The 12,566-nt window shown below is 34.8% G+C and overlaps 1 protein-coding gene across 2 annotated transcripts; it reads left to right on the forward strand.

Annotated features, from left to right (window-relative positions):
- The first annotated feature begins 5,209 nt into the window (after window positions 1–5,209).
- Window positions 5,210–12,331, forward strand: LOC114256676 (Major facilitator superfamily protein). 2 transcript variants are annotated; one of them, XM_028196344.2, is made up of 5 exons: window positions 5,210–6,727; window positions 9,149–9,408; window positions 9,525–9,620; window positions 9,968–10,138; window positions 11,404–12,331. In XM_028196344.2, the coding sequence occupies exons 1-5, from the start codon at window positions 6,364–6,366 to the stop codon at window positions 12,022–12,024; spliced, it is 1,512 nt and encodes a 503-aa protein (XP_028052145.2). In that variant the 5' UTR covers window positions 5,210–6,363; the 3' UTR covers window positions 12,025–12,331. The 2 variants fall into 2 exon arrangements, with proteins under 2 accessions (XP_028052145.2, XP_082757473.1); XM_082901347.1 differs by lacking the exon at window positions 9,525–9,620 and having other exon boundaries at window positions 5,745–6,727.
- The last annotated feature ends 235 nt before the right edge of the window (window positions 12,332–12,566 follow it).

The raw sequence follows: 12,566 nt of genomic DNA on the forward strand, positions 1-12,566 counted from the left end.
GAGGGTCAGGAGGTTTTCTAGCTCTGGATTTTTCAACTCTAAGCGAGCTGTTGCGATGTGAATTCAATGGGTTTCGGGATGGGGATGGAGAGCAATTTGCTTTTGGCTCTTCCATCGGGATTTCTGGGGATACCTTGAGTGGTTCCTTCAGACTAGGCTTTTCAGAAATTAAAGTATGAGAGGTCTCCATGTGTGAATTGTCCGTTGTGTTTTTGGCAGCTAGACCCACAGGGGATTGGACGTGTGAGACTGTAAGAGCATGTGAATTGGGATTTTCTTGGAGATGGGCTGGGTCAATGCTGTGGCTTGTGAGCGTAATGGTGGCGTTTATATGTTGTGGATCAGTGGGTATTTGTGGTCCAGTATGTGTTAAGGGAGTGGAGGAGGGAGAGGACGTATGTACGTTGACCATTTTAATGGATTGGGCTTCTATGTTGTCTAATTCAGCAAATCTATTTGGATTAGGCTGTGGCCCAGTGGTTTGGGGTTTTCTATGGGAGGTGGATCTGCAGTTCCTACGGGTGACCATCATCCAAGGCCCAAAATGGGTTTCGCCTTGCTCCAAATGTTGCAGGTTACCGTTGATTGGGAGCGATGTTGGCTGCGGGGTGTCTGTAACGGCTAGTCCGTCACCGGTCGGCGGTGTGTTTGGAGTAGAAGCCACGTGGGGGGTTCGAGCAGCAATTTTGTGTCTACATAGTTCTTTACGATAATCCACCCTATCACAATGGAAACAAAAAGAATGGATGGACTCGTACTCGATGGCGTAGCTTTTCTTACTAGTAAGAACCTGGGGCAGAGAGGTTTATTGAGGTCTATTTCAATACAAACTCTGGCAAACTTGCCTCTTGTAGCCATGGCTGTTGTTAGATCTATCTTGAGAGGTCGTCCTAATTGTTTAGCGATAGTATACAGAACCTTTTCTTGAAAATACTCAATCGGAAGCCCCGGAAACCTAACCCAAACCGCGGTTGTGGTTTCGAAAGCTTCCGATGCCTTGAAATCAGGCTCCCACTTGCAAACAGTAGGATAGTGGTCCGAAATTACCCACGGTCCCCCTGAGTACACATGGGCGCAGTCCTCCTGAGAGGAGAATTTGAAGAGAAAGTAATTGCTACCTAGATCTATAGCATTGAAGTCGTCTTGTAGGGCCCATAGATTTTTGACTTTAGTACAGAGCAATCTGTACCCAATGCTTTTGCCCAAAAGCCTTACAATAAGGGAGTTTGTCCACGGTTGTCGAATCTATTGCAGGAGCTTCTTTGGGAGGGAGATTTGAGGTATTCCATTTTGTACATCCTCAGGCATGAGGGTATCTCCATCAGCGTCGCCTTCATCTGAAGTTATGGTGTCCGTTATCTCATCAAAGTAAAAATCACTACTTTTCGGGGCTGCTAGCGCTTCTTTGAACAATTTTACCTTAGGACCTGCGGCTGAGTTTTCCACAGAAGGATGAGTGTCGTCATTCATGTCTATTTCTACTGGAGCGGAGAGGGTGAGATTGGGAACGACTCCAGATTCTACACTGGTTACCATGTCTCAATTCTCCAACGCCTCCCTACCCTTGATCTTTTTAGTGCTGCGTATCAAATGATCTTCCTATTCAAGAGAAAGACTAGTAGAATCGCTGGTGTTTGCAACGCTGGGCTCGCTGGTGTTCATTCTTTCCTCTCTTGAATTCGGTCGAATCCACTCAATGCCCACCTCTAACAATGTGATATTTAAGCTGCCCTAGCAGCTGCACATTGAGTTCAACATGAATTTCATGCTGCCAAACAGAACATGAGAAAATTAACCTGGGAGTCCTTGATCTCTTATGTTGTGTTTGGTTGGGGAATTTGAGAAAAGATTTGGAAAGGAAAATAAAAAAGATAGGTAAAATATGAATAAAACATGTCTATATTTTACTTAATTTCACATATTTTTTCCCTTACTCTTTTCAATCCCTCCCCAAAATCCCCAACCAAACACAAGTAGAGTAAGATCAGGTTTGAAGGTGAAAATGGAGAACCCGATCAAGTTTGGATTTAATACTAAAAATGTAAATTATAAGCCGAATTGGGGCGATCAAGAGTATAAGAGGGTAGGGTCCTAGTGGGTACGAAACAGGGCAATGTTCACTAGATAGAGATGGATAAGATTCTCCCAGTCCACAGCCCTATTATCATCTCTAAAAATGCATATCTTGATCTGCTTCACCATTTTGTAATCAACAATGCTAGAGACCTCTAAAAAGGCATCTCTAAACCCACCTCTAATGAGGTGAAAAAGCAAAAAAAAAAAACAAAAAAAAAATCAAGACACATGATTGGCTGTGGCAGTGGGGGACCCACTGCCACATCACTAGTGCTACCTCTAAATTAGAGGTCTAAAGCATTTTTGTTTTGTAATTGGTAGACCAACTCCAACTCCAACTCCAACTCCTAGAGACATCATATGAGCTTTTGACTAAAAGCTTGGTGGTTCACCAGATCAGACTATCTTAGATTGACCTACCTTGTTGAGCAGCAAACCTCAAGCCTAAGGCAACCAATAAATTATAGATCGAGGTACACCCGGGGTGTTAAAATAAAACAAATACACTATGACATAGTTGTTGAAATTTTTTAATTTTTTTATGACGTGGAACTCTACTCACATTCTACATATGCTATTTGCATACAAGTCATACCACACATAATATCAAGAAAGTCAAACCTAAATGTGTTGTTTGGTAATGTTTACAATTTAATAAAATATTTTTATATTTATTTTTTGTGTAAATAATAATAAAAAAATGTTTGGTATAAATGTGTTTCAAAAACTAGTTGGCAAAGGGTGGTTTTCTAATTACTGGAGGAGCTAGTAATTAGAGGTTGTTATTAGAAAAGATCACCAACGACGGTGGTCAAATGTGGTGGTCCGTAATAGTGGTGATGAGCAGTGGATGGTGGAGGGGATGGGAAAAGAAGGAATGAATGATTTTTTTTATTTTCTAAACAAGTAAAATTACCTTCTTTTTTTTTTGTTACAATAATTTAGTAAATTTTATAAACTATTTACAAATTTTAAAAAATAAAACCAAATATCAAATGAGTTTTTGTTTATATTTTTAAAATAGAAAATTGTAAACATAAATGTTATCAAACAAGCTCAAAACATTCCAATGTATTATTGTGACAGTTTTAATTTCTGTTATACAATTGCACAATTAATTATACTTTTTGGGTAAATACAATTAATTATAATTAAGCTAATTAAGCAAAGAGTTAGTTTAATTCACGAAAGATCGATGATTCTATTGCCAAAGAATTAGTAACTTATTTCAAAGCAATATGAAAATAATTTGAGGGCATGTATAGTTTGACAATAGCAATTTTAAACATATATATAATATTTTAAAAAATTATCAATTAGATAAGTGGAAATTAATATATACTACTGTATAACCAACCTTAAGTTAAATCTCATTCCGATTAGATTTAGATTGTTCAAGTTTGATGCAATTGTAATCCTAGTTTTTAATTGAAATTAAATTTCAATCGATAGATACAACTTGAAATTATATAATAATTTTTTAATTAAGTTTAATTTAAACTTGCAATGACATATGAACAGAATAGATATTGAGTGTAATGGTAATATCATACTTAGTGCTATCAATAAATAAAAAATCACAAATGAAATTAAATCTCATTTCCCACTAGTCCAATGATATAATTCCCATTGTTACGATGTTAAATTTTTCATTATTTGATAATATTTTTGACATGATATCACTATTATACTCAATATATTTATTCCGTGACATAAGAATCTATTCAATGCTTTCAATTTGAACTTATAATCTTTACAATAATATTTGTTATGCCATAAGATTCCAAAGGTACCCAAAAGTCCTTATCTATTGTGTCTTTTCTATATCTTTTATTTTTTGTTTTTTTGTGTTTTTTGTTCTTTGTTTTGTTTTTTTCATCCCCATGTGTTACGGCAATGCATATGCACCGTCACAACTGTGGTGTATTAAACGTCTTGTTGACTACGCCATTCAATTATTAAAACAAAAATTAAGCACAAAAATAAAGGTAAATATTATGAAATTAACATCATAAATGCTATTTAATAAAATTATTATAAAAAAATTAATTATTACACTTAAAGCACTCTAAAGGGTTCTTTATCATTACTCGTTAGTCAATGTTAATAATAAGAATTTTATTCAAGTATTTATTTTTTGTGCATATTTTAATTAAACAAAATAATAAAAATACCGAACAATATGTCATTTTCATAATGCCGTAGTAGTTGGTTCTTCATATTTATTAGCTTCATATTGTGGTCATTGTTTTTAGATGGGATTATTTATTTGTTGGGTTATTCCACCCCCATTGTTTTTGTGGGGAAAAAATGTTTTTTCAAAGAAAGTATTTTTCACATAATTTTTTTTTTTCTTACATCTAGTTATTATTCTAAAATTGATGTGCTAGCAGTTGTAGTAAACATGGTGTTAGTGGCAAAAATGGTGTTGTTGGGACGGCAGCGAGTGACAACTACAACAATGGTGTGTATGTTATGGAGAGGTGACGATAGTAGTTGTAGTAGAAAGGTGATAGTGATTGCAGTGGAAACAATGATAATGATAGTAGTGGTAAGGTAAGTATCAGTCAGGAATGACTTGCAAAAGTAGAGTTCAAGTCCCATGAGTGTGTTTGGTTTGAGTTTTTTGAATTAAATTTTTTGAAAGTTGAGTTTTTTAGTTTTCGTGTTTTTTTGTTTTTAGTGAATATTTTTTTAAATTTTTTGGATGCACCCCACTTAGATGTATCTAAAAAGTAAAAAATTTGTGAAAATATATTTTAAAAAATTAATAAATATATAAAAATACAAATAATGTTCATATTTTTTTTTGTATTTTTGGTATTTAGTGAATTTTTAAAAGATTTTTTCACAAATTTTTTACTTTTTAAGTATATTTATGTTAGGTATGTTTAAAAATTAAAAAAATTACTTAAAATATTAAAAAAAATAGTAAAAATAAAAAAATACGAAAAATAAGAAAGTAAATTTTTTTTAAAAAGTGTTTTTAAAAAACTCTAACCAATCGATTTTTTTTATTATTTATTTATAGCAAATCTGTGCCAACTTGACACAGAGACCAAACCTTAGGCCCAAGTCTTATCCAGCAGGCTTGGCCGAGTATATAAGCTCAAGCTGAGTGATGATGGACAACGGACCGGGCAAGCTTTGAGCCGAATGGTAAGTTAGTTATAGAGTGGCACTGGTAATAATTGAAGTGATGTTGATAAAATTTTAGTTTAAAAAATATTTTTAAATTTAAAAAAAAAAAAACATTTAAGCTTAAATAAGTTTTTATTTTTTATTGATTATGAAAAATATTTTTTATTAATTTTTATTTTCAATCATACCAAAAAAATAGAAAATATTTTTTAAAAATTATTGTTCTACCGAAACAAATATATCATTCATATTTATTAATTGTTTTGTGATTAGTTATTTCTAGAGAAAATTACAAATGATAGAATCTTTCTAAAAAAAAATCAAATTAATGAATAACTTTATTAACTTTAATTATTAAAATTATAAATATTTCATGAAGACACATTTGCAATTTTCCCTTATTTTTAGACAGAACATTTTGATCATTTTCCTGATTCCATAGTTTTTTGATTTAAAAAAATAAAAATAAAAATAAAAAATAAAAAGATTTCTTTGATACTTATCCATTTATTTGGACAATGGAAACCATAACTATGATGCTGTTGCAAGGAAAACTATTGTCTGAATACAAATTAGATTTGTCTATTGTTTATTTGATTAGTCAAATTATTCTCTTCTCTTCTCTTCTGGTTCTGGTTCTGGTTCTGGTGTTGGAGAGTCTACAGTTACCTACTACTACCTTGGAACTTCCTCATCTCTAGCCTTCCTTGAAACATTCTCTTTTGTCTTTGATTCTAATCTTCAGACACAATTCCATTTTTTCAGCTGCAAATTGTTTGAGGACTTGCTTAAAATATTCAAGTATTAGATAACAATACACACAAAGTCAGATGTGAAATTTCAAATGTTAGCCATTTGAGGATACATGGGTTTTCTTGGAGATTTTCGAGTTCAGGGTGAATCGAGCAAAACCCTGAACCTGTTTAATTAGAGATCTGAAAGTTTTTGGAGCCAGTTTATATGTGATCCCCATTTTAGGGAATATTGTTCTGTGAAATAAATGGGTTGTTGTTGTCATTGAGATATTCAGTTCATAGATTCAAGATTCTCAGAACAACTTGTGTCAGCATTGAAATACCCAGTTCATGAAACACTGATTTGCAAACTGGGTTGTTCTTGATTTCTGGAGATTTTACAAGATCAGTGATGGTGGAAGAAGTGGAACTTCCAACCCATGGTGAGATTGTGCAACAAAATGAACCCAGAAAAGGGATCTGTGGTTGTGTGTGGGCTCCAGTCTATTGGTTTAGAATGCTTGCCATGGAAATGCATTGGAGTTTTGTTTATGGTGTGGTGGTTATTTATGGAATAAGCCAGGGATTGGGTGGTGCTCTCAATCGGGTAGGCACCGCGTATTACATGAAGGATGTGCAGAAGGTTCAACCTTCTGCAGCACAGGTCTACTCTGGAATAACCGGCATTCCTTGGATTGTCAAGCCTATTTGGGGCATCCTCACAGATGTTGTTTCCATTTTTGGGTATCACCGGAAACCTTATTTCGTTTTAGCAGGTAATTTTACTATTGTGTTCTCTGTTTTTGTTCTCTGTTTTTCTATAGTTTTGATTGCTGCTTCAGATTGTAACTTTTCATTTTAAACAGTTGAATGAATGTATATGTTCTGTGTCATGGATGCTATTGCATCTTTCTTGTATGTGGTAATATTCATCCATATCTTTCGACATAAATTATTGATTTACAACACCTGTGTTTGGCATTGTGGAATCCAAGCCTTGGAATTGGAATTCAAGAATCAAGACTCTTAAGTCATGGCTGCCAAATCCAATGAGTTTTTTTGTTGGTTAAACAATTAACCTTTGCCTACTTTTTATGTTCTATTGGATTGTACTCAATATAGAGCCTGTGCAGTTTCAAAAGTTTGCTGGTAAAGGTCCATTCAATAATATCCTATTCTCAATCATTCATTTGAGGTGTGTGAACCAGATAAAGATGGAATGATGACAATGTGGTTCTAGAATCTACTTAGGAAGAGTGGCATACTCCACATTGAGGGTAATGCTAGGGAACAAGGAATACCAAAATTAATTAGTTTGTGGTTTAATGGACCTTGATTGAGCGGAATAGTGAACCTAGATTCACATAACCAATCCCAAGTAGGACGAGACCTTGAAGTTTGCACAAGAGGGAGTCACCATTGTTAACTAGTGGTTATCACCATGAATATGGACTTTCTAGGATTTGATTTCTGTTCTCCCTTTTTGTGATTAAGATCTACATGATTAGGTGAAAAACAAAGAGAAAAAAAAATAAAGAAGAGTGTTAGGGGCCTAGGTAGGGTTGTCACACATTGGTCACCCCGTAGAAAAAACGAAAGAGGCATAGAATAGAAGAAACTAGAAATGAAGAGAAACAACATAGCAAATCTAATAAATCTACACAAGAATAAGTTTTCAAAACATCAGGAATTTTAATTTAATAAATGTATCCTCTGCAATTTCATATAGGGAAGTTATATGGAGAATTGATGTTGTCCTTGTTTAAGTTCAGGAACATCTTCTGGTCTAGACAGTAGATAACCTTGAAGCGTTGCTATTTCAAACTTAGTTCTTTGTCTTAGTTTTAAGAAACAAGTGAGATATATATAAATTTGTCACACACTTCATTGGAGGACAAACTTGGTAAATCATATATCACACTTTACTTTCATGATCCACGAACTCCCGGCTGCATTTACAGTTAAATAACATTGAAGAGTTTGAGCATCAACAAGACAACAATAGCAATACAGCCCATCGACCCCAACTTGTGCTAGAGAGAGAGAGAGAGATTTGCAATGATAATTAAAGTTGTACAGCTGTGAAAATTCATGACAGTTTAGGACAGGGAAAGACGGCCGGCAAGCAAACTGAAAACCGCATTAATACATTATATAATTCACAAGTATATATACATACATCTAATAACCCATATTTCTAACCATAAATTAGTTAAAATCAACCCCAAAAGAGCTCCATTCTACGTCATGTTATCAAAGCTGGAAGGAGTGTGGCTTCCACATTTGCCTCAAATGACTGATAGGCCAATAACCGATGGTATGTTCATTTTAAAGTATTGCTTCGCCCCTAGATGAAATAGTGGAAAGGTTTTTGAGTTGCAGTGAACTTTCAATACCACTTTGGTTATGTCCATGTAAATTGGTGAGGCATTTGTTATTATGAAAGGACAAAATTTTTGTGTAACTATAGCGCAATCTATACCAAGAACAAATGGATTTAATATGAATATCAGACAACAATGAAATGAATTGTTATCCAGTCTTCTACATGAATAGACAACCTAGCTGACAGAATATGGTTAATGGATAACAAACGATCAAATTTTAACAGCTACTTGTTCATCCAAACAGGTTCTTTTTGACAAAATTCTGTCACCACAATTACTTCAGGTTAAAGACCAAAAATCTTGTGAGCTCAGCATTCTAAATAAGGTAAGGCAACAAAACCAATCTGAGGAGATGAGAACATGAAGGATGAAGCAAAATTGGTAGATGAGGGAATGCACCTTTTGTTGGGTAAATTGCATTGACCTCCCCTGCCTGAGGTTTTGAGAAAATATAGTTAGCCCCACACTTTTGACATAATTACACCAACATCCCCTAATGTTTTAATTCACATAACACTTAATTCCCTTTTCATCAGTAATTCGTTAGTTGTATATATAAAAAAATAATGATGTCATTTCTTTTATACTAAAATATATATTTACCCTTGTTTATTGTTGTGTACACCTCTACATTAGTTTTGGTAGTTTTAGCCTTATTAAATGGTTTGTCAGTGTAATTATGCTGAATTTGTGAGACTTATGGGTGATCAATGTAATTTACCTTGGTTGTTTGATGGGTTGAAAAAAAATATTGAAGTTGTTTGACTGATGCAGTTGTTTGATTGGATAGTTGCTTCATGTTCATTTCAGGTGTCATGGGTATTATCTCCATGCTCTATCTATCATTGCACGAAAAGCTGCATCTCTTCTTGGCTCTGTTGTTTTTAACAGGAGGAAGTGCCGGGGTTGCAATCGCAGATGTGACCATTGATGCATGTGTGGCACAAAACAGTGGTAGTCATCCGTTGCTTGCAGCTGACATGCAAAGCTTATGTGCCCTAAGTTCATCCATTGGGGCACTAGTGGGATTCTTGCTTAGTGGTATCTTGGTTCACTTAATTGGTCCAGTGGTTAGTTTCTGCTCCTTCATTTTGGCCAAAACTGCATATTTTTTGTTCAGTTTTAGTTTTGTACGATAGAAAATATGATGATTTACCTTGTGGAACATTTCTTCCTTTGCTCAAAGGGTGTGTTTGGCTTGCTGGCAATCCCATTTGGGCTTGTGTTGTCTGTTGGAGTTTTGCTTAAGGAACCCTACACAACCGATTTTACATGCAGACAGGTATTCCTGGTTTTGTGGTGATCTTTCGGTTATATTTGTTGGATAGCATCATATATAGCCCATTTCCTAACAGCTTAAGGTTTTGGGACAATTGGTGACTTAACACGGTATCAGAGTTCAGCTTGGGAGAGGTCTTGGATTCAAATCTCTCTGTTTGCATTCTTTCTTCTCATGCTTGCATCTTCTCTTGCAAGACTTTGCATGTGAAGGAGACAGGATTGCACATGAGGGTGTTGGATAGCATGATATACTTTGTTGGGGTCATGTCCTAACAGCTTAAGCTTTTGGGACAATTGTTGACTTGACAACATTAACATTCACGTTCTAATGTTCTATTCTGGTGTCAGGTAACCCAAAAGTTTACTGATGCTTGTAAGGCTATGTGGACAACCTTGAAATGCCCTGAAGTGTGGAGGCCATGTTTATACATGTATATATCCCTTACCTTGAGTTTGGATATCTATCAAGGGATGTTCTATTGGTTCACGGATTCAGAGGAAGGTCCTTCTTTCTCGAAGGTATTTGTCACTTCTGTATTCTAGTTGTTAACAACTTAGAACCGTCTGACAACTTTGTTTAAACAGAGCATACTACTAGGCTTGATGTGTGTATCTGGGTCCATGTATGTGTCTTTGTTTGGATGTGCGTTTGTATGTGTGCGTGCAGAGCTTGGGAGTCAACCAGGAAAATGCCATGAAGTAGTTTACTTCAGTATATCCTCTGGTACTGCATTGACAACAGCCAAGGCGAATCCAGGATTTGATTTTAAGAGGGCCAAGAATTATAATGAAATTGAAAAGTCTCATGCAAAAGCATAATTACGCCTCGTTTAGGAACAATTTATTTTAGTAACTTTTTGGTTTTTTGATTGAAATATGAGATTAAAAAAAATAGTATATTTGGAAAGACTTTTTGAATTTTTACGAAAAGATGTGCAAAAAGTAGAAGAAAAAAAAAAAAAAAAAAAAAAAATCTTTGACTTTTTTGTATAAGTTGTTGGCTTTTTAATTTTTTTGGTGACTTTTGACTTTTAGGCTAAAACAGTGAGTTGCCAAACGAGGCCTTAGTAAATGAAAATAAACATTAGTATATACATTAAATTTTTTAAAACAATGGGAATAAATCATTAAAAAGTTTTTTATGAATTCATATCAAGTGTATGTTCATGATAAAGACATCAAATAACATAATCGATATGCAATCATCAAATAATCATCCACAACTTTGTCCCTTAAAATATATAGACATCAAATCCCCTATGTCATGACAAGTAAGTTTTATAAATACCTGTCGAAACTTTCCTTAAAAACTATTTACATTAAAGCATGGATAGTGGAATGTCATTGTTGTAATACAACAGCAAAGCCTTAAGTCACTACTTGGTATTTATCATCTGAACTATATTTTTGCATTTTACTTGGGGCCATATGTGCTGTTGTATTTCAAGTGATGATATCTTTTCTCACTGCCTTTCACGAGTGCTTTCCCCTGCTTCCACTTGATTTTTCCGGACCTCCAAATCATACATTTACTTTATATCTCAATGCAATTGAGAAATAAACATTTGCACAACACAAAAATGAAGCATATGGTTTCTAATGCAATGCTGTACAACAAGAATTTCTCACTGAGTTCATTGTTTATTTTCAGAGGTTTTTGTAATTGTATTATATTATTATATGAAACAAATATTGATTACACTTAGTTCCAGTGTTGCACGCGACTTACAGATTCGCATGACTCTTGTAATAATGCTTGTACATCCTTTGATTGCTTTGTGCAGGAGGCTATAGGTTACATATGCTCAATTGGTTCAGTTGGCTCCCTTTTGGGGGCCATACTATATCAGTATGGTCTTAAAGACTACCCTTTTAGGGACCTATGCTTCTGGACCCAATTGCTGTTTGGTCTATCTGGAATGCTGGATTTGATGCTGGTGCTACGCTTAAATTTGAAATTTGGCATACCTGATTCTCTCTTTGTGGTAATCGATGCCAGTGTTTCTCAAATGATCTTACGGCTCAAATGGATGCCCCTTCTTGTACTCAGTTCCAAGCTTTGTCCCCCTGGCATTGAAGGCACGCTTTTTGCTTTACTGATGTCAATTGATAACGCGGGACTTCTCACGTCATCGTGGGGTGGAGGTCTTCTGCTCCATGTTTTGAAGGTTACTCGAACAGAATTTGATGAACTATGGCTGGCCATCTTGATCCGAAATATATTGAGAGTCTCTCCGCTTTGCCTTCTATTTTTGATTCCTGGAAGCGATCCCAATGCTTCCATTCTTCCAACTGAAATGATGCTGAATGCAGAAGAAGTTTCCGAAACTCCAGAACCTCAAAATATAGAACTTGCCCCCCTTGTTGATAATGTCGATGGTAGACACGATGACAAACCACAATGACACAAAGCACACATATATGCAAGAAAAACCAAGGCATTCCTCGACACTGAAAGGGGTTGATATTTCTATGAAGAACTTGTGCAGCATCATGGTCTCCTCTATGATTGTTTGTTGTATCTTCTTATTCTTTCCTTAAAATTTTCTAGTGTAGATGTTTTGTATTGTTGTTGAACAAGGTATTGTTCATGGAGAGCCTAAAATAAAGAGGGAAAAGTGATCAAAAGGAGAAAATATATTGCTTAGATAAACAGATTTTACCTTTTTTACACACAAAAAGTGGATAAATTTGTGTTTTGAATTTGTCTCATTAAAGTTCCACAACAAATGTGTTTATTAGAAAATAATGATGAGATTTTTTTTTTTTTTTTTTTTTAAATTTTATTATTATTTTAAAAATGACGAGTCTTTTATGTGGGTTTGTACATTGATTGCTATATATGCATGTAAGTGTGAAGCCAAACCCAATTCTATTTTGGAATGAGTGGTGTGGCTGCTGAAACCTACTTGCCCTGTCTTGAGCATAGGATTATAATTCATGTTCA

This window comes from Camellia sinensis, chromosome 13 (genome assembly GCF_055761805.1).
Source record: "Camellia sinensis isolate YWXY chromosome 13, ASM5576180v1, whole genome shotgun sequence".
NCBI classification, from domain to species: domain Eukaryota; kingdom Viridiplantae; phylum Streptophyta; class Magnoliopsida; order Ericales; family Theaceae; genus Camellia; species Camellia sinensis.